At 30.2% G+C, this 26,118-nt stretch overlaps 7 protein-coding genes across 8 annotated transcripts in view; 2 read left to right on the forward strand and 5 right to left on the reverse strand.

Annotated features, from left to right (window-relative positions):
* LOC119675588 overlaps positions 1–388 on the forward strand; it is an 8,754-nt gene extending 8,366 nt beyond the window's left edge. The window contains exon 9 of the mRNA XM_038086795.1: positions 340–388. Coding sequence (XP_037942723.1) covers positions 340–388 — 49 coding nt within the window. The remainder of the gene's footprint in view (positions 1–339) is intronic.
* A 1,285-nt stretch (positions 389–1,673) lies between these two features.
* Positions 1,674–4,725, reverse strand: LOC119678241. 2 transcript variants are annotated; one of them, XM_038089963.1, is made up of 4 exons: positions 4,482–4,725; positions 3,889–4,283; positions 3,463–3,829; positions 1,674–1,907 (listed from the first exon to the last, which is right to left on the reverse strand). In XM_038089963.1, the coding sequence occupies exons 1-4, from the start codon at positions 4,657–4,659 to the stop codon at positions 1,714–1,716; spliced, it is 1,134 nt and encodes a 377-aa protein (XP_037945891.1). In that variant the 5' UTR covers positions 4,660–4,725; the 3' UTR covers positions 1,674–1,713. The 2 variants fall into 2 exon arrangements, with proteins under 2 accessions (XP_037945891.1, XP_037945890.1); XM_038089962.1 differs by having other exon boundaries at positions 3,889–4,385.
* Positions 4,726–5,352: 627 nt separating this feature from the next.
* Positions 5,353–6,914, reverse strand: LOC119681945. Its single transcript, XM_038095258.1, has 4 exons — positions 6,668–6,914; positions 6,110–6,603; positions 5,682–6,048; positions 5,353–5,625 (listed from the first exon to the last, which is right to left on the reverse strand). The coding sequence occupies exons 1-4, from the start codon at positions 6,879–6,881 to the stop codon at positions 5,432–5,434; spliced, it is 1,269 nt and encodes a 422-aa protein (XP_037951186.1). The 5' UTR covers positions 6,882–6,914; the 3' UTR covers positions 5,353–5,431.
* Positions 6,915–10,352: 3,438 nt separating this feature from the next.
* On the forward strand, positions 10,353–11,899 carry LOC119675589. Its single transcript, XM_038086796.1, has 4 exons — positions 10,353–10,578; positions 10,646–11,133; positions 11,200–11,566; positions 11,629–11,899. The coding sequence occupies exons 1-4, from the start codon at positions 10,356–10,358 to the stop codon at positions 11,817–11,819; spliced, it is 1,269 nt and encodes a 422-aa protein (XP_037942724.1). The 5' UTR covers positions 10,353–10,355; the 3' UTR covers positions 11,820–11,899.
* A 1,426-nt stretch (positions 11,900–13,325) lies between these two features.
* Positions 13,326–14,734, reverse strand: LOC119675590. Its single transcript, XM_038086797.1, has 3 exons — positions 14,214–14,734; positions 13,655–13,990; positions 13,326–13,578 (listed from the first exon to the last, which is right to left on the reverse strand). The coding sequence occupies exons 1-3, from the start codon at positions 14,716–14,718 to the stop codon at positions 13,385–13,387; spliced, it is 1,035 nt and encodes a 344-aa protein (XP_037942725.1). The 5' UTR covers positions 14,719–14,734; the 3' UTR covers positions 13,326–13,384.
* Positions 14,735–14,945: 211 nt separating this feature from the next.
* LOC119675591 lies at positions 14,946–20,029 on the reverse strand. The gene is made up of 8 exons (XM_038086798.1): positions 19,657–20,029; positions 19,052–19,545; positions 18,299–18,858; positions 17,928–18,208; positions 17,373–17,869; positions 16,920–17,286; positions 16,663–16,855; positions 14,946–15,261 (listed from the first exon to the last, which is right to left on the reverse strand). Exons 1-8 carry the CDS (start codon positions 20,027–20,029, stop codon positions 14,946–14,948), a joined length of 3,081 nt encoding a protein of 1,026 aa, XP_037942726.1.
* A 2,031-nt stretch (positions 20,030–22,060) lies between these two features.
* Positions 22,061–25,482, reverse strand: LOC119675592. The gene is made up of 7 exons (XM_038086799.1): positions 25,110–25,482; positions 24,505–24,998; positions 23,752–24,311; positions 23,381–23,661; positions 22,826–23,322; positions 22,373–22,739; positions 22,061–22,308 (listed from the first exon to the last, which is right to left on the reverse strand). Exons 1-7 carry the CDS (start codon positions 25,480–25,482, stop codon positions 22,112–22,114), a joined length of 2,769 nt encoding a protein of 922 aa, XP_037942727.1. The 3' UTR covers positions 22,061–22,111.
* Between the last annotated feature and the right edge of the window lie 636 nt (positions 25,483–26,118).

Below are 26,118 nucleotides of genomic sequence, written 5' to 3' on the forward strand. Positions count from 1 at the left end.
TCAGCAACTGAGTTAATCACTTCGGCATAGTGAATGATTTTCGGTGCGTTTTATATATGTTTACCAAAAACTTAAACAACAACAAAATACATAATTAAAACAAATAAAAACCTAAAAGAACGACAATGTACTGGGTAAAGAGTAGAGCAACAGGTTATTAATTTTGTTGATATACATAGTTTGACAGAAAGCTTTTAAAAAATATTTGCGTTTGAGAGAAACAGAGAATGAGAATGAGAGAATCAATTAGAAATAACATGTTAGGCTGTCCAATCCATAAAGATTACCAAATTTGGCTTTTTCAAATAATTTTGTTTTTATCTTATCGTTACAATGTAGCGTCAGTAGTAACTCTGTCAAAGAAACTTTCAAACAAAACAAAAATTAATATAATTGCAAAAATTATATTCTAATTAAGTTCAAAAATCGTTGATATGTTTTGATCACAGAGACCCCTACTTTTCTGTTTTATATGTAGGAATAGAAATTAATATTTGTGCTAAAAATAAATTTAGGCGAAAAAATAATACATTAACAACTTTGCACTTATAATATAAATAAAGGCATTTGATCTTCATCAACTGTCTATCCACTACTGGAAGTTGACGGTTATATATAATAAATTTATTTGTTTCCAATTTCCATATAAATTTTATGTGACAAAAGGCGATTACAGATAATACAAAATTAGCAATGAAATCAATTTCTTTACATTCGATTACGCTTTCCTATATTGGTCATATGAAAAAGTTCTCCAGTCGATATCTAGCCGAACTTAGTAAATATGATATCTTACTTGTTGGTCAGCAATTTACGGCTTATCGCCACAATCTCTTCTTTAATTATTACAAAGTCACTACGAAAATTTGTTACAAAATGACGGTACCATCATTTATCAAAAGCTTACACTTTTTTTATTACGCTTTCTATCTTGGTCGTATGAATAAGTTCTCCAATCGATATCTAGCCGATCTTAGTAAATATGATATCTTACAAATTTGTCAGGAATTAACTACGAAAATTCGTTGGAAAATGATGGTACCATCATATTTCAAAAGATTATACTTATTTTAATACTCTTTCCTATCTTGATCGTATTAATAACTTCTCCAGTCGATATCTAGCTGATCGTACTGAATATGATATCTTACTTCTTGGTCAGCAATTTACAGTTTATTGGCAAAATCTCTTCTTCAATTATTACGAGATCACTACGAAAATTCGTTAGAAAATGACGGTACCATCATATTTCTAAAGCTTATGTGTGAACCATACATAAAATCACATATTACTAGTTTTATATTATTTTCTACGCTAATCAGGATTTTATTCAAAGAAAACGTTTCTGGCTTTCTCGATTTCGAATTTTATTAATTTATCTGGATATTATGTATGATTCAGTCAGGAGGCCAAACACTGCACACGTTCAACCAGCGGATCTTTATTATTTAAGATGGCATCTGGATAACGATTAAATAAGCATTATACAACTTTATATAATATATAACTATACAACTTTATTTAGCTTTTTTTTTAAATTAAGTTTATTATAAAATATAACATTACTATATTTCAATTATCTGCGAAGTACTCGTACATATTATTATTACATTATATTTTGTTTTGTTTATTTTATTTTAAAAATATTAGAAACAATTTAATGTATTCGCACTGCTACTATACTATATAATATACTATATAAAAAATATTATTTTACGATGATATAACTCCACGATTGTAAAGCCACGGTAATAATATTTTAACATGTTCTCGATATCTTACATTTGAAAATAATTTATTTCTAAAGTCACGCCCTTCTGCCGTATCGCTATGAAAATTCTCATATGTAGCATTTTCGCAAGGTTCCACCAAGACAGAAGCCATGACACCAGTAACTGTGCTGAAACCTGCAAAATGAAGTTTATTTAATGAGTACAATACACTGCATATAATATGATTTTTCTTTTAATTTAAATCAAATTTAACAAAGAAAAGTCACTCTATTTTCAAAAATAAAAAAATGAAGAGATTTTAAAATCTATTTCAATAATTTAGAAATATAAACTTTTACAGATTAAATAACTTATGTATTTGAATTAGTCATATTTTAGATGAAAATATGATGGTTATCCCAAATGTAATCAGTAATTACAGTTCTCATTAGAGTATTTGATATTAGCCTATTTCTGGCGTACGTTCGAAATATTGAACAATATATGATAAAATGGGATTAATGTAAAGAGTACAGTTGTAAACTTTTCTCAAAAGTTGTTTCCGGCGATACTTAAAATGGTTGTGTGATGGTGTTTTCCCTTAACTTTATTTGATCAACAGACTGGGACAATGTGTCGGTTGTGTAAGTCAAAACTAAATTTGGGTTTTCAATAAACGTACTTAAAATCCATAGAGAAATCTAGTGGTAGAAGAAAAATATTCAGTAGAAACTGTCGATGTTTTCTACTTGCGCACGCTGTGGCCATACAAAGAAAAGCTGTATCAGCTAAAAGACACCTTTGGATTTAATGGCGTACGATTGGGTGGAAATTAAACAAAAGCAACTAAGTAACGTTTTAGTTAATATAATGATGTCCAGAAACACCAACAAATGGACAATGAAAATTGTACCCGCGAAGTAGTGGAGAGTTTCAAATACCTGTGCTGTTAGCTAAGATGGTACATTCGAATAGAAAAGTTCAAAACAGAGTAATTATAAATGACAAATCTGAAAGGCTGATATTTTGTACGACAAGATAAGATATAGCCGTTAAAATGCAAAAGTTTAAAAAAAAGTGATCAGATCAGCGATGATATAAGTCTCATCGCGAAAAAAGATTAGTAACCTAGAGTGATAGAAATGCGTATGCTGCGTTGGATCAACAAAGTGTCAATTATGGCGAATTTCAATTAAAAACCAACTTCTTTCACCCCAATCGTAACTAAGTTGCAAGAAATCTAATTTAGTTGGTAACACCAAGTAATAAAAAGACCAGAGGACAATGCTGTGGGACAAGTACTACGGATAAAAGAGATAAAGAGTGGACCAGATAGACTTGTCCATATAGTTTAGATTTTTGGAAATCTAAACATAATACCATTAGTAATGACATCCGAAGCTGGCGCGTAAAGGATGTGACAATACAGAAACATTAAAAATTGTGTCTGTGATATGCGGACAATTTGGTGATCATAAATAACTACAAAATAATAGAGAACAGTATTTACAGAAACCAATGTAGTTAAAATTTTTTTATTATGAGGTTTTTGTTCCATGTTTTTATTACAACATTATATTTTATCATGGTCTAATTTGAACTATGGTTAAAGGATAATTAAACTCTACACATATATGCTATCATGGTCGAAGGAAAAATCACACTATTTAAACTATGTAATGTAAATAACTGTCATATGAAAATTATAATGTCGTCAAAAATTTAGTTTAATTTTAGTAGAATTACTTACCCCATAAACCATATTTAAAAAGCGCAATATGTATGTCCCTTAAAGTTGGGATTGTTTTTGAATAACCTAATAAGTTTAAGTTCTGAACCAAGTTTTCATGATAATATTTTATAAAATAATCAAAATGCTGAATTTTTAAGCTGTAGTTGACAGAAGATAGTATTAACGTCAATAAATCCTGTGCTGGGGAACCATATTTCGGTATTTGAAAATCTACAAAATAGGTTTCTTGTATACTTTTTTCGGCATTATATTGGAACATAAAATTATTAATCCAGCAATCTCCATGATTCAAAACATTAAAATCATTTGAGTCAATTTTTGTTATTTGGTAATGTAGATCAAATTGTTGAGGTACAAATTTTTCCTGAAACGCAGATTATTATTATTTTTATATATTATTTAAATACATATATGAATCCCAACCAAGTCTGCCCAGTAGTATTCATTTCCCAAATATTGTTTCAAAATTTTCAAAAATGAATTGACAAAACCATTGTGTAATGTCTTAGCCTCAGCACGTACGGTTTCTGTAAAAACTCCAACTGTAAACATGGGTGAAAATAATCCCTTAGTTTCCACGTACACAGCCGAGGCAGCATGAAATTGAGCCAATTTACTAAGTACAGATTTGGTATGCTGCATATCAAGACCATCTTGACGTTTGACATTTTTAAAGCCATATTGACACAAATCTTCAAGTAAGACATAGTTTTCATTTGTTTCAAGTTTATAAGCTTGTGGTCCAAATTTCACAGTAACACCACACTTCCGATATAATTCTTCAAATTGTGGTAAGAGATCGAAATATACTACATTTTCTACAACGAAAAGTTTATGTTCCTTTACTAGTGTATTCAGCATTTCTTTATCATGTGGCACTTTCAACATGAAAGTCACGTATTTGCTTGTGTTTGTGAGATCTTTGAATTTCAAAATTGTACGAAAATATTAAAATAGTTTACTGAGATAAGTAGTTATATGAACATGTATATAGTATATATATTACTTTAACCCACTCATTTCAATTTCCACGCGTAGCATCACAGCTGCATAGTTTTCACCTGGTGATAATGCTGGAGACACTTTTAGATTTTGAATTTCATCACAACTAAATTTTCGTTTCAAAATATCCATAAACAATTCTTTACACAACCATTTTGGTGTATTTGCACATTTATTTGTTATTTTTTCCATGTTGCAATTATATCTTTTACAAACTCACGCTGATGAACTATTGTATTTGAGAGTTGAAATGCGACTAAATCATTTCTCTCTAACAGCTTTTTTTTAACTTTTCTGTACATTTTACAAACAATATAATTACATTATTAATTGTAATTGTTAAACTCATTAAATATGCATGTACATTTATATAAAGATATATATATATAAATATATGGATATATAATACATTCATTAAATATAAGAGTATAAGTGAAAAATAGGTATATCTATTATCAATAAAGCATGAGGAAATAAACTGAACCATTTTCTGCACTTCATGTCATTCAGCTTTCTTTGCATTTGACGACATTGAGTCAAAGTTTTTTTGCTGTGTAAAATTCGTAATGCAGGACCGACCTCCCTTTAAAATACATTTTAAAGTATATAGTTTCAAGCCCTTTGAGTTTTTTATGACGATACAATGAAATAGTAGGCCTAATTAGATTTATATAGAAGTTTATAAATTTTGTACTTGTACAATTCATAGCTTTTTGTTTTACATAATTAATTTAATTATTGGAAATGCTTTTATTAGACAATTATGATTTATATGTATTTTCAGCTATTTTTATTTCTTATCAAAAGTATATTTTACACGTTGCGACATTGATAAAAATTAAATCAAATTTTATCAAAAAATTGACGAACTTTAAACAATTTTATTGAAAAGCATTTGTATTGTGGAAATAATTCTTAATATACAAAATACTTCAGTTGTCATTTCAGTTATTGTAGCTGCAAATCAATACTCTAAAGCACCTCGGTTCTTTAACCATGGTAAAATAGCTTCTATATGCTTGCGATAGCGTCCATTTGAAAACATTAACATTTTGAAGTCTGCAGCCGTATTTGACTCACTGACAAACATTTCCAGATCCGCATTGTCGTTAGGATCCAGCAATACTGCTGCCATAACACCAGTCGCTGTGGTGTAACCTGAAATTTAATTTATATTGTTAATAAATAATACAAGTTATATGTGATTTACGTACCCCATAGTCCATATTTATACAATATTGCATGTATTTCCTTGAGTTGTGGCAAGGGTTTGTTATATTTAAGTAATTTCAAATTTTCAATCAAATTATCGTAATAGTATTTTATAAAATATTCAAATTGACTTAATTTCAATTCTAATTTCGTTGACGATAACAGAAAGTAAAGTAAATCTTGTGCTGGTGTGCCATATTTTGGTATTTGATAATCTACCAAATATGTTTCTTTGATTTTACCAAAAGCATCCCATTGAGACATAATATTATTTGACCAGCAATCTCCATGGTTGAGTACATTAAACTCACTTGCATCAATTTTGCTAAACTTGAAAAGTTCATCTACCATCTTAGGTGCGACTTTTAACTAGAAAATTTACATCACTTAGTTCTGAAGTCTAAATTTCAAATTTTACCTTACCACTTACCACACTATCTTCATACTCCTCGTGACCAGCATATGTTTTCATACATGTTAAAAATGATTTCGCCATACCATCAGTAACTTGTTTCATCATACCTTTAAAGTCTGGCCTAAAATGTCCTACAAGATATTTGTCATCATATTTTCCTATCGTCTCCACATACACAGCTGAAGCAGCATGCCATTGTGCCAACTTTTTGAGAGTGGCTTTGGTATGTTCTAAGTCCAGACCTTCTAAACGATTTGCATTCTTAAAGTCGCGCGGCCTCAGATCTTCCAGAAGTACATAGTCTTCTTTAGTATTGAGCTTATAACACTGGGCACCAAATTTGATTTGTACGCCTGCCTCGTTGTACATTCTTTCAAATTGCGGCACAATATTTAAATACATATCAGCTTCTATATCAAATATATTGTGTTCCTGTACAGGCGCATCTTTGAACAATAGATTGGCATGACGTACTTTCATTATATATGAAGCAGTTTTAGTTTTCTCATCTAAAATGTATACATATCCCTATATCTTGATGTTTAATTAAGTAAATATATTTCATGGAAATACCTGCCAACTCCATTTCTATTTCAATTCTTAGCACCACAGTTGCATAATTTTCACCAGCAGCTAAAGCTGGATAGGCTTTGAAATTTTTTATTCCTTTAAAATCAGGAATGGTTTGCTTCAGAAAGTCTTCAAAAAGTTCAGCTTTAACCCAAGCTGGAACTTTAGAGTTTACTGAAGTGTCGCCGTTTGGCTTATTTTCTTCTTTTGCCGACATTTCTAGTGTAGCCTTTGAAACACTCAATTTCGATCAACAACCGAATAATGACTAAGAGAAGTCAACTGTTGTTTACGAAATTTGTTAACTAAATATTTAGGGAAATTTTTTTTTGTTCTTGTTGTATAAACACACAACAAATTTTGCTCACTATAATGACGATTTTGGCGATACTGAGCTGTTGCGAGAGTCTTCCATATCAGCTGTCGGCTTCTAAATATCTAAGCATTGCACACTCATGTGGTGGAGTGTACAGTAGCGGACTTATTAAAAGAGAATGTCTTTATATATAAACCGAAATCAGTTTGAATAATTAATATTTTATGACAATTTGATTTATTAATATAACATAAATATATAAATAAAATAATTAATATAATCAAATATAAAAATAAATATAAAATAAATTTAATTAATACATTAAATAAAACTGAAATAAGTCATGTCATGAATAGAGTAAACCAATAAGTTAGACATTTACTACACATGAAAGGACTAGGAAAAGCGAAGATATTACTTTACACAACGCTTCACTACATTTATGTATACTATGAGACTATGACATTAAAATTTATATTGTCAATAGTCACAGCAAACTCAATAGCCAACGTCAAAATTTCGTATTCTTTTATAAATATTGATGACTTCTAAATATTTTAGCTATCTAGGTCATTTTTAAATTACAAATTGATGAGAATAAATCATACGATTATATAGACAGAAGCTCTTATAATGGAATCAGTTTGGTTAAGTTCTTTATGAAAAATTAAATAAGTACCGAAAAAAATGGCAGAATATACTTCAGTATTACAAGTATGACGAGAAATCCCGGCTAAGGCTCCTGCTGCTTGTAGATTATTTAACGGGTAAATGGTATGCATACTATCTAAAAAAATAGATTTCTTTAAGGATATAGAATATCAGAACAGACAGTCATAGAGAATGACATCCGCTTCTAAACAGATTCGATATTCTGTTAACTTAGATTCTTTTTATTAGGATGATAATGCAGGTCATGACGACCAGTTATATATTCTATGAATAAGTATGAAGCGATTTTAGTCTGTCTTTCACCTGAAGTTACGCAACGGCAACTACTGTTGCTAATCAGACTAATCAGACTATGTTGTGGACCATCTTCTTCCATAATAAGGCCCTTGTTAACAGAATTGTATGGCTGATTTAGTCCTTGCGAGTTTTCTCCGGACTCCTTTAATTTCAGTGTGAACAGGAATCTATCAAAGCACTATACTGTTAAAGTTCCCTATAAAAATATTTCTACATTGGCAATATTATTTATTGTTGTAATATATTTGTAATGAGTGCTCCAAATTAGGTGTACTAATCTATTGTACAAAGAGGATTTGAGCATAGAGGCATAAAATGTACGCGTATATAGTTTGCTTTAATGATTTTTTTTGGATTTATATATATATTGCTCTGCATTTAAGTTAGTACACCAAAGGATGAATAAATATAAGTTGAAGTTGATTTTATCCCAATAATCACTAGAAGTAATCATCACACTATTGTTTTTTTTTTCACGAAATATTTTATGATGATATCAGTAATGTGGACGTTTAACAAAAAGGTAAAATTTGGTGGTGTTACATCCTGTACTTTTTTTACTTGTCTTTCGCAATTCTTTGAATCAATACCAATATTAAAATATTATATATTTAATAAAATATGAATCATCATTGTTGATAACACATATCTACTAAGTGAGTTTCACCGATATGGCTTAGAAAATCACAAGATAAGAATATTGTGCGTTATGAACAATTATGAACTTTTTTTTTTTGCATTAACGTTATTACAAGTTTAAGATTGATTGAAATTTTATTAATACATAAGAAAATGTTTTCGATAAATAAAATTCTGTCGACCTACATACTAAGAATATCATTCTCATTCTTGCGAAATTATTATAGTTTTATAACGATATACTAGTACTAAAAAATATTTACGTAAAAAATATTATTAAAAAGCGATTACTGTGTAATAATTTTTTTAATTAAATTTTACAATTCATTCTTTATAGAATAAATTCAAATTTATATATATAAAAATTATTATTAATGGATATTTTGTATTTGTGTGTATGGTAGAGCCAAATTATTTTATTTATATATATGCTTATATATATGAATATATGCTTAAATTAACTGACAAACGATGCATTTCGTAATTAAGTTATCGATTATAGTTATTATGATTATTACTTAAATGGGGCGTGGAACTGCGACCGTCGGGTCTACTGTGCCGCCTTCTGGGCTTAGAGTAAGTCTCCTAACCCTGTTGCGTCAATAAAAAGTAGTATAGAACCTACTTTACTAAGTTTTATTGCTTCTTCCGTAAGGGTATGCATTTCTTGCAGTCTATTCTGTATATGCATTCGCGCAGGGCATTCTAACAGCACTTGTGTGGCTGATTTTTAGTTCTCTTAGCAGAATCAACAGTTTATATCCATATATATGCCCAGTCTCGTAAAATGGTATTTTAATTTACAGTGTCGTGTTAAATTTCTTGTGATGGGTCTAGACTTTTCTTTTGATAAGTCCATACGATCCTGGTATTTCCTATTGATATATGTATCAATAAGTGATTTGGATTGCATTAATTCTGTTACATTATTTCAGTAATTCTTTTTGTTCTGGTGCTCCACAATTTTTATGGGAGACCGGAGAATACTGTGTCTTAATCCACACAATCGTTCCGGCACCTTCCTCCGTAAGCGAACCGTCAGTGAACCATGCCGTTGTGATCTCAATTAGCTGGTTGGTTTGTTTGATGCCTTGTCAGCTTATTTTGTTGCTTATTAAGTTTAAAAGAGTTTGTTAAATAAAGAACATAATTATACGATTTCGAATTTTATTTATTCCAAATCAAATTCAGTAACATAATAATCAAGAAAACTGTTAGATAAAAAACAAACCTAAAAAATACATCGTCTTGGCGCTCTAATAAGAATATGTATATTGTAGAGGGTATTCAATGCCTTGATGAACTTACTTTTCTCTCCACACTGGTTGTATAAAGGCATAAAAAAGCACACTTCGTTGAAATTGAAAAACCAAAAGTAGTACTGTAATTGATTATTATTATCCTTATCATTTTTGATTTAGATATTCCATTGCTACATATGCTAATCTAGTTTTATTTGGTAATTACTACGTATATTAGCATATTGATAAGATCAGCTTTTCTGTGGTGATAGAATTCTTTTATGAAACTTACACAAATTGTTTGAAAACCTTTTTATGTGACTTACTCACGTAGTCACTCACATTCATATACTCAATTTCACTCCTTGTTCTCTTGTTCTCTTTCGCAGTTTTGTGCTTTCTCTCTCTATTGTGTTTCTATGGAAGTTTGTATAATGAGCATGCAACAAGTGTATTCTCCATTTCAGTATAAATTTGACCGTGCTAATGGTAATATAGTTCCGTCATTGGCAAAACCAAAATTGCAATGTCTTCTTCAAAGAACGTTGACGTTAATACAGAAAGTAGAGACGATGCCGTAGTTTCAACTGTACCTGAGTGGATTAAACCAGAATTGTTTGTGGATTTATTAAAAAACACAATACCAGGCTATAAAGATATAGGTAGTTTTAAAGTTGCTTCGGCAGTTCCGCCGGGTGAAAACTATGCCACAATAATACTTCGTATTTCAATTGAGGTTGTATTGGAAGGCAAGTTAGCATATATCTTACACCGTAACTTAATAATTAATTAAATTGTATTCAAAATGGAAAATAGATGATAAAACTGTCAACAAATCTTTTATCATGAAAACACTACTTAACTCTGAGTTGATTAAACAACAAATGGGCAATGTGGAATTTCGTGTAGAAAGTGAAATGTATAAAAATATTTTGCCAGAATTTGAAAAATTGTATACAGATATTGGTTTGCAAGTGAAGTTTGGTACTCGGGCGTACAACTTGCCTATTAAAATCGATTATGTTCTTTTGGACGACTTATGCCAACAGGGCTTTAAAAACGTTAATCGCTTGTTGGGTTTAGATTTGGCGCATACTGAAAATGTTCTAAAGAAACTTGCACAATTTCATGCAGCCTCCGCAGTGCGGGTGGCCACCAAAGGAATGTTTCCTGAACCAGTAATGACGGGCATATTTAAAAGCGATTATCGTGAATTTATAGAACAGATGACAGGTGGTATGTGCAGAAGTTTTCTTGCAAATATTCAGTGTTATGATGGTCATGAAGCTTTTATCAAACAAGTGGTATGATTATAATAGACTCTTATTAACGAATTTAAATAGTTAATATACAATATGTTTGATTTGCAGCAAGATTTACAACATAGTTTGGTAACAAAATATTTTGCCTTAGCCAACTATGTACCGGAAGATTTCAATGTTCTTAATCATGGTGATAGTTGGGCTAATAATATTATGTTCCAGCACGATGAAGACGGCAACATAAATGACACGTGTTTTGTAGATTATCAGATTCCGAAATATGGCACTCCTGCACAAGATTTACTATATTTCCTTATGTCATCACCAAATTATGACATTAAAATTCGAAAATTTGATTATTTTATCAGATACTATCACGATCATCTTTCTGAGAACCTAAAACTGCTGAATTATTCAAAGAAAATACCAACTCTTCGAGAGTTACATATAGATATTCACAAATACGGCATATGGGGTGTGTTTAATATTAATAATTTTAAATAATAATTATAAACTAGATTCAAATTTTTGTTTTAGCATTTATCACATCTATAGGCACTTTAGCAGCTTGCTTATTTGAACCAAATAAGGATGCTAATTTAGAAAACTTAATGAGCATCACAGAAGAGGGTATTGCGTTGAAACGAAAAATGTATTCACAGGAGAGCTATCGTAAAAATATAGAAATAATAATGCCATGGCTACTAAATCGGGGAGTATTGGAATGAATGAATTTGCAAGTATTAAAGATATGATATGTAGTAAATATTTACATAAAAATTATAAAAAAAATTGTGTTTATATTGTTAAGTAATTGGTAGTTAATAAAATATAAAGAACAACTATTATTACTTCTGAAAGTTTATAGCGATATGAAAATTATTAATGAGAATTATTGGAGTTTTATTATATTTTGACATGAAATTGAAACTTTTCTTTTACAAGACGCATACGTGGGTTGGGATGTGGATGGGTGCTGGTTGGGGAGGGAAAATAAAAAAGGAAGAGTGGATATAGGGTGGTTGAGAGTTTCAATTGAGGTTAACCTGGGCCCAGGCAAAAAACCTTTCCATTTTAAGAAGGTAGATCCAAAGGTCAATTGGACGAAGGTTTGCATGTAAGGGGGAGCAAGATATAAAGTGGACGACGTCGTGATTAATAGAGTTGCAGTTTAGACACTCATTAGGAATAGACTTGTTCATGATATATAGATAGATACTTCTTCTTTATTTCAAAATATTTCAACATAAGTATGTATTATGCCTTCAATAAAAAAAATCGATTGGAGTTACTTAAAAATATGTTGAAAAATAAAGAATACGATAATGATTTGATAGTCGTCTGTCGGAGGACTAAATCAATTGAGCTAAGACAGTTCTTGCTGCACGGGGGAGGCATCGTTCTTCCTGGGAATTTTTAGGCGGAGGCTTATTGAGAGCCTTTTTGAGAGTCAACCTAGATTTCGAAGAGGATACTGAATCTGTGTGAACCATTATAGGTCTACGTTTGTATTCGATCTCACTGCTGTTAGTTCCATTGCAATAAGTGTCGATATTTGTGTGGTAAAGAGAAATAGATCGACGAATGCATCTAGAAAGGAGGGCTCTATTGAACATGGTGGTATTAGAATGTCCAGCTGTTTGGCACACAATAAGGTATTGCTTGGACAGCAGTTGATTATGCCCTGTTACAAGAACCATTTTGGATTCCGCTCGAAGATGGTCAACATGCGACATACGATGATAGTCGGTTGCAATCCGCAATACCGTGTTTTCGCAACATTGGATGTTAGTTCATTGCGTTTTGCAGAATTATGGGGTCCATACTCGAGCCGCATAGCCCGCATTGGATGTACTATTGCTTTGTATGTCCTACTTTCTTTTCTTTACCCCAAAATCAACCTGCGAGTGCACATTTCAACTATCCGCATATAGCTAAAGCATGTGCAGAAAAGGTCAACATGTTGTCGAGAATGACACTCAGGATTTTTGGTTTAGTGATTGTGGGTATCCTGAATTCACCGATATTAATGGGAAAAATTATGGATATCTTTTTTCATCCAGGATGTAAAGAAGATAGTATATACCTGTATTTAAATGAGTGTTTATTAGGTGAATAGCATGCCAGCTGGTAGATATGTATAGTGTAATTGATTTTGTTTACGAGTAGTACTTCGGAGGAAATTATATATTTTATTCATTCTATATCAAAACATTGAAACATTGGCTTAAAACTTAATTATAATATTATTGTCATGTGATGTACAACAGACACTTTTTTAGTTTTCTAATCTCTAAATATCTAATAAGCCTCTATAATTAAGAAAATGTAAAATCAATTCAGCATTTTCTTTAAATCTTGGATTTCCATAAAGCTTTCTGCGAAATTCGATTCCATCCGGAGTATTAGCCATAAAGATGTCAAATCCGGTGTGTTCATGCTTATCCATTAAGCATACAGAGGTCATATCAAATAAAGTTACAACAGCTATCGCAAAATAATCAAAAATATATTAAGTATTTTAAACTATTCTTACACAATCCTGTAACAGATATATACTTACCCATAAACCCGTACTTTAGTAAACTAATGTGCAGCTCTTTCAAAGTAGGAATTTTACCATTGTATGTCAATAGTCTTAAGTTTTCGCTCAAGTGTGAGTAATAATAACTAATAAAGTAATCAAATTGCTCCACTTTTAAATTTAATTGCGTTGCAGAAAGTATAAACGTATATAAATCATAAGCAGGTGGACCATATTTGGGTATTTGAAAGTCAATTAAATAAGTTTCCATTAGGCGATTCTCTTCATCATATTGAAACATAATGTTATTTATCCAGCAATCACCATGGTTCAAAACATTGAATTCTTCAAGATGAACCTTACTATATTCTATAGCTAAATCAACATAAAAAAACTAAATCGAAGATATCTTATTGAAATATTAGATAGAAGTGTGGAAATGAATTTATGAACACATATACTACATGATATAAGTATATTTCTACATAATACCTATATTCATATTTGTATTGGTTCACAAAAAAATAGTGATTGTGCGGTAAAAACTATTATTTATAGAAATTAAAAAATAGAACTGGAATCAAGTGCTTAAGTTAAATTATGTATAAGTGTGATAAAAGTGATCTACAAATACTGACCAGCTTCTCTATATATTCTTCACTATTATTGTATGCACTTGCAAATTCCAATATGATGGGTTTCGTTTGGTTAGACATGTCCTGAAGCATTTCACGTGTTTGTTCATTGTAGAAGCTCTCTTGAAATGATGTTGGGTACAGTCCATGTACTTCTACATGCTTCACAGAAGCTGCATGGAATTGAGCTAATTTACGCAGTACACTTTCCGTGTGTTCTATATCAAGTCCTTCCATACGATTTGCAATTTTGAAGTCTCGAATACGTAGATCTTCTAATATAATAGAATCGCAGCCAATATCTTCTTTGAATTTATAGTATTTTGGTGCTAAATTAAGCTTCTGTCCAGCTTTCTCATAAAATTGTACAAAATGTGGTAAATATTCTTCATACATAATGATTTCTTTAGTGAAAATATTAAATTCCGACTCATCGAAAAGTTCACTTTGAACAGGCATTTTAAGCATATACGAAAGATTTTGATTGGTGCCATCTATTAAAAAAAATATATACACTTAAAAGATTTTGCAATATACGAGTATATTGCTTGTTATTTATATCAATACGAATTTTTAAACTTAATAAGTAGTATATAGCATAGTATTTAAATAATACATGCATGCGACTCCTTAAAATTGCATAGTCAGATACCAAATCTGCTTTGATAGGGAATATAAGTGATTATAAGACTAACTTATATACAAATAATTTTGTAAATGCGGTCATTACACCAACCTGTTAGTTGTATTATTATTATAACTCGTAATATTGTCGATGCGTAGTTGTCTCCAGCTTTAGTAGCGGCCTCGGTTTTGAATGTTATAATTTTATCGAAATTGTCAATATTTTGTTTTAGAATTTCTATAAAATGCACCTCGAACTCAGCATCAGTATTGACTTTTTTGGCAGATCTAGAAGTAGCTGCGTTCGTTGTTTCACTAGAAAGGTTGATATCTGCATTTGGATGTGGTGGAGTAATTTTTTGTTTAACACTTTGCTCAATTTCGGTACTACAAGTTCAATAAATGATACTTATTTAGTGAATAAAATGAAAATAGAAAATGACAAATATGTGGACAGAAATATATTCAATTAACGTATCTAATTCAGAAAGTGGTTAGAAGGCTAAGTAGTTAAGTGATCCAGCAGTTTCGTTGACTTAAAAGTATAATTGTTTCATTGATATTACTTAAGAAGAGACTATTACGTTAAAATTATAAAAAAAATAACAATCTTCTTGTAACTGAATTTTATTAAGTTTAATGACAGTTCCACAAACTTTCCATGCTAATCATAAGGTTTTTAAATCAACTGCTTACAAGAACTGCTCAACTGCTTTTAGTTAAATTGTAACAAAAGTGCTGAAACTTACAAATACTAAATAATCAGAATTCAGTGAATTTCGAAAAGCCTACATAATTTACTAAAGTATTTAAATCATTTGAGTACGTGAAAATCCCTATTACTTACATTCAAATAAATAAAAGCCAATGTGCTAAATAATAGCACCAAAAAATGACAAAAAATAAAATAAGACTAGACGTCTAAATACCAAATTTTTTCTTATAGAAAAGGATCAAATATCTTTATTACTGAATCACCGCAATGAAGAATAACAAAAAATATGACGGCGATACAAAAGGCTGAAATTCTATCGTTATAAGAATACTTTAGTTATCAGCTATAACTATTAGAAATAATTATATTGACATGAGAGATGGAGGTTATCAACATTTAAAATTAAATTTTATTTATCTAATGATTTAGTTACCTTATACTTTATTATGAGTGTAACAAAGAAAGAAAGATTTACAGCAAAATAATTTAGTCTATTAATATTGTATTAACCATTTCTTAGTTGGAGGCACTAACATATGTAACAAAAAAGTATAAAACTTCGAACTTCCCTTCAAATTGGAGTTAACTTAAAATTTGATACAATCCTAAATAAAAAAATCCTCAGCCTATAAAACCACGTTAATAATGAATTGCAATGACGTCTTTTTAATATTAAGCCATTCTTGATCAATTATAAAATTGAATATGTAATTTCGGTTAATATATTTATATTTTTCTTAGCTAGCTTAGAAGATTAGATTAGGAAAATGGAGCATGTTTTGCTGGGGTATTGTGATATTAAAAATGGAGTTCAATTAAAACTAAGAAAATGTGTATTGAATCGTACTCATAATTGACTGTTTAAAAAAATTAACTTATCGAAGGACGAAAACAACAAATAACACATATATAATAATATTGATATATTTACAAATTCAAATATTTTTATTAAATATTTTAAAACGTACATATTCATAAATAATTTCAATAAATAAAATAATAAAAAAAATACATTCAGGTAACAAGATAACAACGTCAACAAAATTAGTTTTAGTTCAATTAGTTAAACTTACTCAAATTCTAACTGACCACGTCTATTTAACCAAGTAAATATAGCACTAGCATGTTTACGATATCGAGGATTAGAATATAACAAGTCAACGAAACTAACACCTTCTTCACTATCACTTAGCATTGATTCAATGCTAGCGTTCTCTGTAGGATCCAGCAATATTGCGGTCAAAACATTGGTGGAAGTAGTTACTCCTAAAATTATATACACATTACAGTACACAAATATTCTTCAGCCGCAATATATTATGTGACTTACCATAAATTCCATATTTCAAAAGATCAATATGCAATTGCTTTAAAGTTAGAATTTCACGTGGATAGTTCAAAAGTTTCAAATTTTTTACCAAATGTTCATGATAGTGCCTAATAAAGCCATCGAAATGTTCTAATTTAATATCATAAGTTGGTGACGAAAAAATGAAGTAGTATAGATCCTGAGCGGGAGTACCATATCGACTCATTTGAAAGTCTACAAAGTACACATTTTTAATCTTTCCAGCATCATCGTATTGATACATTATATTATTAGTCCAACAATCTCCATGATTTAAGACATTAATACTGCTTTCAGCACCTTTGTCTGCTGCCTGACATTTATCATATAAAGTTTTTTCATTGCTAATCTGCAAGAAATTTGTGAATTATATTCAGAGTGATCTATACACTCATACTCAATTAAAGAAATACTCATAAGTATGTTTGTACTTACAATTTTTTCTGCATATTCTTCGCTATTTTCAAAGGTCCTTAAATGTTTATAAAAAATGCCGAAGAACTGTTGACCCATGCCTTCAAAAAATGCTCGATTTTCTTCGCTTTTTAAGCTCTTGGTCAAATATTCTGGATAAGCGTTATTATTTTTTTCATACAACATCGCGGAGGCAGCATGGAATTCTGCTAATTTTTCTAGCACACGTTTGGTATGTTCCATATCTAAACCAGCAATGCGGTCCGCATTCTTAAAACCAAGGGTACGTAAATTTTCCAAAAGTAAATGATCACAATTTGTATTCTTCACGAACTTGTAACTCTTGGGTGCAAATACTATATCGTGTCCAGCTTCTTTATAAATATTTTCAAGCTGTGGCACAATATCGTACATAGCCATTTCTTTGTTGAAAGTATTGAAAACTTTCATCATAGCGCTAGCTTTTTCAGTGTCTAAAGGTATTTTCAGCATAAATGAATTTGGTTGAATAGTACCATCTGGATTTTAATCATACAAGTAAATAAATAAAAATAATTCTGCCTATTTAAGATTTACCTGTTAGTTCGGTTTCGATGTCAATTCTAAGCATAATAGATGAGTAATTGTCTCCCGAACTTGTTGCTGGGTTTATCTCAAATTTGCTTATTTTTTTGAAGTTTGGTATTTCTTTTTCTAAAATATCAATAAAATACGTTTCTGTTACCCATGCTGGGTAGTTCGGTTTTGCTTGTTGGTCATTCGCCGACGTCAGGGCGGATTCTTCAACCGAGGTCTCAGTGACTTGTGAAATTTCTACTGGCGTTGATATTTGAATTGCAGTGAGTGGTTTATTTGTGCTAAAATAAAATAAAATTTTAAATTTTTGTATAATATTTCAACTGTCGTTGAACTTAAAATAATCGGTAAACAAAATAAATTTTACTTACAATGGTTCCAAACAACCACGATTATAGAACCAAGGTAACAATTTGGATATGTGTTGACAATATCTGGGATTGGAGAAGAGCAAATTTTTAAATTCTACACCTTCGGCACCATCTGAGATAAAATTATCAAAGCTGGCCTTTTCCGTTGGATCTAACAAGACGGCAGATAATGTTGTCATTCCAGCACTTACTCCCCAAATGCCATATTTAAGCATTTGTACGTGTAGCTCACTTAATGTTGGTATGTTTTTGGGATATTTTAATAATTTTAGATGTTCGATTAAATTATCATAATAATAGCGTAGAAAATGATCAAATTGACTCAATTTTACATCAAGGGCAGTGGAAGTTATTAAAAAGTAATTCAAGTCTTGAGCAGGTGAACCATATCGAGGTATTTGTAGATCAACAAATTTTGTGTCTAATATTTTGCCATCATTTGCATATTGAAATAGAATATTATTAGACCAGCAATCTCCATGGTTAATAACATTAAATTCATCTGGGTCTGGTATGAGTAAACAGTCGAAATTATCTGCCATTACGTCAAAGAATGATTTCTAGAAATAATAGTAAAAATTATATTTTAATAATTTAATAATCAATTTCGTAATAAATGTAAGTACGTGCTAATGAATTCGTTTCTAATATTTAAAATTAAATATTTTTAGGGAAAGAAAAATTTTTTATTTGTTTTATCTATATGATACATACATATTATTTTATAATAACTCTCCTCTTGAATACACTTACCATGATTGGTGCATAAAACTCTCCATTTTCATAACAGTTAATAGAAGATAAAAATTGATCTGTAAATGATTTTAGCATAGCATCATATATTGGTTTTGCGACATCGAAAAATCCTTTCATAATTATTTTGGAAAATGGTCCTTTAGTAGCTACGCGTGTGGCAGAAACCGCGTGAAATTGTGCTAATTTCTTGAGAACCCATTGAGTGTGCTCCACATCGCATCCAAGCAAGCGATCACGATTTTTGTAGCCTAGCGGACCTAAATCTTCGAGTAAAACAGTATCGGTAATTGGTTGTTTTTTAAACTTATAAGCCTTAGCACCAAATGATATTTCCAAGCCCACTGCTTTATACATTTCTTCAAGTTCGGGAACAATATCGAAATACATTTCGTTTTCTGGTATGAACAAATTCATTAATGCTGCCATTTGTCTCATTTGTTCGGTATCGTGAGGCACTTTCAACATATACGAAATAGCTTTACTAGTTTTATCTGAAAAAAAAGAGAGTTTAATATATAAAGCAATAAAGATATTATCATGTTCTCTTCAACACATTCTTCATAAAATTTCATAGCTTCATCATATTTTTATAGAATTCTTACCTGTCAATGCTACTTCAATATTTACACGCAGCATAAGGGTGGCATAATTTTCACCTGGTCTCAATGCTGGCTTCACTTTGAAATCGGTAATTTTATCGAAATTAGGTACATTTTCTTTGAGTATATCTACGAAGTATTCTTCGGTCAACCAAGTGGGCACTACACTCATATCGATTTCTGGTAGTTTCACTTCTGTATTCTCTATATGCCGTGTTTCCACTGTAGTTGCTGTAACTGGTGTTCGATTTTCTTCGACGGCAGGTTGTACTATTGGTGCAGGCTGTGTCGCTGGTGCTGATGCCGCTGTTGATCTTTCATAAGTGAAATCTTGATTAGATACAACGTAGCTGGTTTTTGATTTACGTGCACCCATTTTAAATTTAAAAATTTATCAAAGTTAATTCAAATTATGTGTATTTTTTTTTTTTTGGAAAAAGCTTCTAATATGAACCTGCCACATGCACAAACTTTAGCCAACTGAAATTTAATTTAATAGAATATAGTTAAAATATTTCATAATAGTGCGAATAAGCTTATACATATATTATTACTCTCCGCTTGTTCAGTCTGATAAGCTCTACGCTCAGCATATATATAAATGTACACTGTTCGCTTGTTGCTTGATATCTGTTTAGTTTATATCTATAAGTATAAAATTCTAATCGATAACAGTATTATTTGGTAGATAATATTTTCGATTGTTATTGTTTTTATATATAGAAACATTTTGCTATTGTTATTTTATTGTAATAATAATTCTAATCGCTCATTAATAATCACGTAGAATCATTTCTAGATAACAGCTTGACTATTACAAATACTTAACTACTAGACTTGGTAATTAAGTATGTGGGAAAAATATTTTAAATTTTAGCTTAGCTCATTCATAGAGGTTTTTTGAAATCAAATTGTGCCGATTGTATTGATTAAGCTAATATACATTTTAAAAATAAAAAATAACATATTAAATAAATGTTTGATACGATATTTGCTTCATAAATTTTATATCAGAATGATTTGAAAAAATATTTAAATTCGTAATTGACACGCTTCAACGTCATATCTATTTGATTGTGTTCTTATTACATAAACTTTTAATTATACCCTATATACTTATAGGTATATATTTTAGAAGCAATGTTAAAATTTTTAAAAACTTTCATACAAGCAAACAAAAGTAATTGCTTTGATCTGTCTAGTTCGCAACTTTAATTTAAATTTTAGTTTTAGTTATGAGAAACTATATATATATATTTGAGTTTAAAAACAACAGATTTACTTGGGGTTTACTTAAATTATTACACATAATAATACTTATTATATCTAGCAATGATTAGAGATATTATCTTCTTAGTTTAGTTCAAGCATTGCACACACTTAATAGTAAAGTTGATTCGTGGTTGTAAAAAATTTAGGTCGTTATACAGACTCAACCTGGATTTTTAAAATTTTATGATTAGAAATTTTGATTTTCGGTTTAGGGTTTTGGTTTATATCCATATAGTACACCGCACTACCTTGGGCGATTACTTTGAGTTTTCATGATTTCTATGAGACTTAAAATCACCTAACTTGTAAGAGTTCCAATAATTTTGAAATTCTCTGAATCAGTTTGAGGAAATTGTGAACACATGAATGGTTTTATTTCCAAAAAAGTGCAAAATTGTATTTTTTTTCTACCAGAATTTTTTAGTATGTAGGTATGCTACTATTGAGCCGATGTAAATAATTTTTCCATATAGTAATGTGGTATATAAAAACAAAATTTAAAGTTCAGATAAGATCATTTTTTGGAGTAAACAAGATATATTAGGTAATCGAAATATAATTAGAAAGGGTCAAAAGTTATACATTTTCTGCCCATTAGTTTTTAATTTGAAAATGATAACTTTTTTATTCTGCAATAAATTTTTTTTCTTCATTATTTTTAATAATTATATAACAATTGACTGTTTGTCACGTTTAACAGTTCAAGAAAATTCTAACATCACTTACTTAATTAATCAGGTTATTTATCAAAAAGAAACAACTGCATTTGGGTTGCCTTACTAAATTGAATTTATTATATCTACTAAGTAATTTCTTTCAAACAGCCAGCTAATAGCATCAAAAATGCTAAAAAAACATACAATATGAAAAAATTTTTAAAATTGCTATTCATTCGTGTGTTTCGCAATTATAAAATTATAATTATAATTAGAAATAAGGAAATATGTATTAAATCATACTCAAAAGATAACTGACTATTTAAAAAAAATTAACTTATCGAAGAAGGAAAACAACAAATAACACATACATAATAATATTGATATATTTACAAATTCAAACATTTTTATTAAATATTTTATAACGTACATATTCATAAATAATTTCAATAAATAAAATAATAAAAAAATACATGCAGGTAACAAGGTAACAACGTTAACAAAATTAGTTTTAGTTCAATTAGTTAAACTTACTCAAATTCTAACTGACCACGTCTATTTAACCAAGTAAATATAGCACTAGCATGTTTACGATATCGAGGATTAGAATATAACAAGTCAACGAAACTAACACCTTCTTCACTATCACTTAGCATTGATTCAATGCTAGCGTTCTCTGTAGGTTCCAGCAATACTGCGGTCAAAACATTGGTGGAAGTAGTTACTCCTAAAATTATATACACATTACAGTACACAAATATTCTTCAGCCGCAATATATTATGTGACTTACCATAAATTCCATATTTCAAAAGATCAATATGCAATTGCTTTAAAGTTAGAATTTCACGTGGATAGTTCAAAAGTTTCAAATTTTTTACCAAATGTTCATGATAGTGCCTAATAAAGCCATCGAAATGTTCTAATTTAATATCATAAGTTGGTGACGAAAAAATGAAGTAGTATAGATCCTGAGCGGGAGTACCATATCGACTCATTTGAAAGTCTACAAAGTACACATTTTTAATCTTTCCAGCATCATCGTATTGATACATTATATTATTAGTCCAACAATCTCCATGATTTAAGACATTAATACTGCTTTCAGCACCTTTGTCTGCTGCCTGACATTTATCATATAAAGTTTTTTCATTGCTAATCTGCAAGAAATTTGTGAATTATATTCAGAGTGATCTATACACTCATACTCAATTAAAGAAATACTCATAAGTATGTTTGTACTTACAATTTTTTCTGCATATTCTTCGCTATTTTCAAAGGTCCTTAAATGTTTATAAAAAATGCCGAAGAACTGTTGACCCATGCCTTCAAAAAATGCTCGATTTTCTTCGCTTTTTAAGCTCTTGGTCAAATATTCTGGATAAGCGTTATTATTTTTTTCATACAACATCGCGGAGGCAGCATGGAATTCTGCTAATTTTTCTAGCACACGTTTGGTATGTTCCATATCTAAACCAGCAATGCGGTCCGCATTCTTAAAACCAAGGGTACGTAAATTTTCCAAAAGTAAATGATCACAATTTGTATTCTTCACGAACTTGTAACTCTTGGGTGCAAATACTATATCGTGTCCAGCTTCTTTATAAATATTTTCAAGCTGTGGCACAATATCGTACATAGCCATTTCTTTGTTGAAAGTATTGAAAACTTTCATCATAGCGCTAGCTTTTTCAGTGTCTAAAGGTATTTTCAGCATAAATGAATTTGGTTGAATAGTACCATCTGGATTTTAATCATACAAGTAAATAAATAAAAATAATTCTGCCTATTTAAGATTTACCTGTTAGTTCGGTTTCGATGTCAATTCTAAGCATAATAGATGAGTAATTGTCTCCCGAACTTGTTGCTGGGTTTATCTCAAATTTGCTTATTTTTTTGAAGTTTGGTATTTCTTTTTCTAAAATATCAATAAAATACGTTTCTGTTACCCATGCTGGGTACTTCGGTTTTGCTTGTTGGTCATTCGCCGACGTCAGGGCGGATTCTTCAACCGAGGTCTCAGTGACTTGTGAAATTTCTACTGGCGTTGATATTTGAATTGCAGTGAGTGGTTTATTTGTGCTAAAATAAAATAAAATTTTAAATTTTTGTATAATATTTCAACTGTCGTTGAACTTAAAATAATCGGTAAACAAAATAAATTTTACTTACAATGGTTCCAAACAACCACGATTATAGAACCAAGGTAACAATTTGGATATGTGTTGACAATATCTGGGATTGGAGAAGAGCAAATTTTTAAATTCTACACCTTCGGCACCATCTGAGATAAAATTATCAAAGCTGGCCTTTTCCGTTGGATCTAACAAGACGGCAGATAATGTTGTCATTCCAGCACTTACTCCCCAAATGCCATATTTAAGCATTTGTACGTGTAGCTCACTTAATGTTGGTATGTTTTTGGGATATTTTAATAATTTTAGATGTTCGATTAAATTATCATAATAATAGCGTAGAAAATGATCAAATTGACTCAATTTTACATCAAGGGCAGTGGAAGTTATTAAAAAGTAATTCAAGTCTTGAGCAGGTGAACCATATCGAGGTATTTGTAGATCAACAAATTTTGTGTCTAATATTTTGCCATCATTTGCATATTGAAATAGAATATTATTAGACCAGCAATCTCCATGGTTAATAACATTAAATTCATCTGGGTCTGGTATGAGTAAACAGTCGAAATTATCTGCCATTACGTCAAAGAATGATTTCTAGAAATAATAGTAAAAATTATATTTTAATAATTTAATAATCAATTTCGTAATAAATGTAAGTACGTGCTAATGAATTCGTTTCTAATATTTAAAATTAAATATTTTTAGGGAAAGAAAAATTTTTTATTTGTTTTATCTATATGATACATACATATTATTTTATAATAACTCTCCTCTTGAATACACTTACCATGATTGGTGCATAAAACTCTCCATTTTCATAACAGTTAATAGAAGATAAAAATTGATCTGTAAATGATTTTAGCATAGCATCATATATTGGTTTTGCGACATCGAAAAATCCTTTCATAATTATTTTGGAAAATGGTCCTCTAGTAGCTACGCGTGTGGCAGAAACCGCGTGAAATTGTGCTAATTTCTTGAGAACCCATTGAGTGTGCTCCACATCGCATCCAAGCAAGCGATCACGATTTTTGTAGCCTAGCGGACCTAAATCTTCGAGTAAAACAGTATCGGTAATTGGTTGTTTTTTAAACTTATAAGCCTTAGCACCAAATGATATTTCCAAGCCCACTGCTTTATACATTTCTTCAAGTTCGGGAACAATATCGAAATACATTTCGTTTTCTGGTATGAACAAATTCATTAATGCTGCCATTTGTCTCATTTGTTCGGTATCGTGAGGCACTTTCAACATATACGAAATAGCTTTACTAGTTTTATCTGAAAAAAAAGAGAGTTTAATATATAAAGCAATAAAGATATTATCATGTTCTCTTCAACACATTCTTCATAAAATTTCATAGCTTCATCATATTTTTATAGAATTCTTACCTGTCAATGCTACTTCAATATTTACACGCAGCATAAGGGTGGCATAATTTTCACCTGGTCTCAATGCTGGCTTCACTTTGAAATCGGTAATTTTATCGAAATTAGGTACATTTTCTTTGAGTATATCTACGAAGTATTCTTCGGTCAACCAAGTGGGCACTACACTCATATCGATTTCTGGTAGTTTCACTTCTGTATTCTCTATATGCCGTGTTTCCACTGTAGTTGCTGTAACTGGTGTTCGATTTTCTTCGACGGCAGGTTGTACTATTGGTGCAGGCTGTGTCGCTGGTGCTGATGCCGCTGTTGATCTTTCATAAGTGAAATCTTGATTAGATACAACGTAGCTGGTTTTTGATTTACGTGCACCCATTTTAAATTTAAAAATTTATCAAAGTTAATTCAAATTATGTGTATTTTTTTTTTTTTGGAAAAAGCTTCTAATATGAACCTGCCACATGCACAAACTTTAGCCAACTGAAATTTAATTTAATAGAATATAGTTAAAATAATTCATAATAGTTCGAATAAGCTTATATATATATTTTTACTCTCCGCTTATTAGGTCTGATAAGCTCTACGCTCAGCATATATATAAATGTACACTGTTCGCTTGTTGCTTGATATCTGTTTAGTTTATATCTATAAGTATAAAATTCTAATCGATAACAGTATTATTTGGTAGATAATATTTTCGATTGTTATTGTTTTTATATATAGAAACATTTTGCTATTGTTATTTTATTGTAATAATAATTCTAATCGCTCATTAATAATCACGTAGAATCATTTCTAGATAACAGCTTGACTATTACAAATACTTAACTACTAGACTTGGTAATTAAGTATGTGGGAAAAATATTTTAAATTTTAGCTTAGCTCATTCATAGAGGTTTTTTGAAATCAAATTGTGCCGATTGTATTGATTAAGCTAATATACATTTTAAAAATAAAAAATAACATATTAAATAAATGTTTGATACGATATTTGCTTCATAAATTTTATATC

The sequence above is a fragment of the Teleopsis dalmanni genome, chromosome 2, assembly GCF_002237135.1.
Source record: "Teleopsis dalmanni isolate 2A chromosome 2, ASM223713v2, whole genome shotgun sequence".
NCBI lineage: Eukaryota > Metazoa > Arthropoda > Insecta > Diptera > Diopsidae > Teleopsis > Teleopsis dalmanni.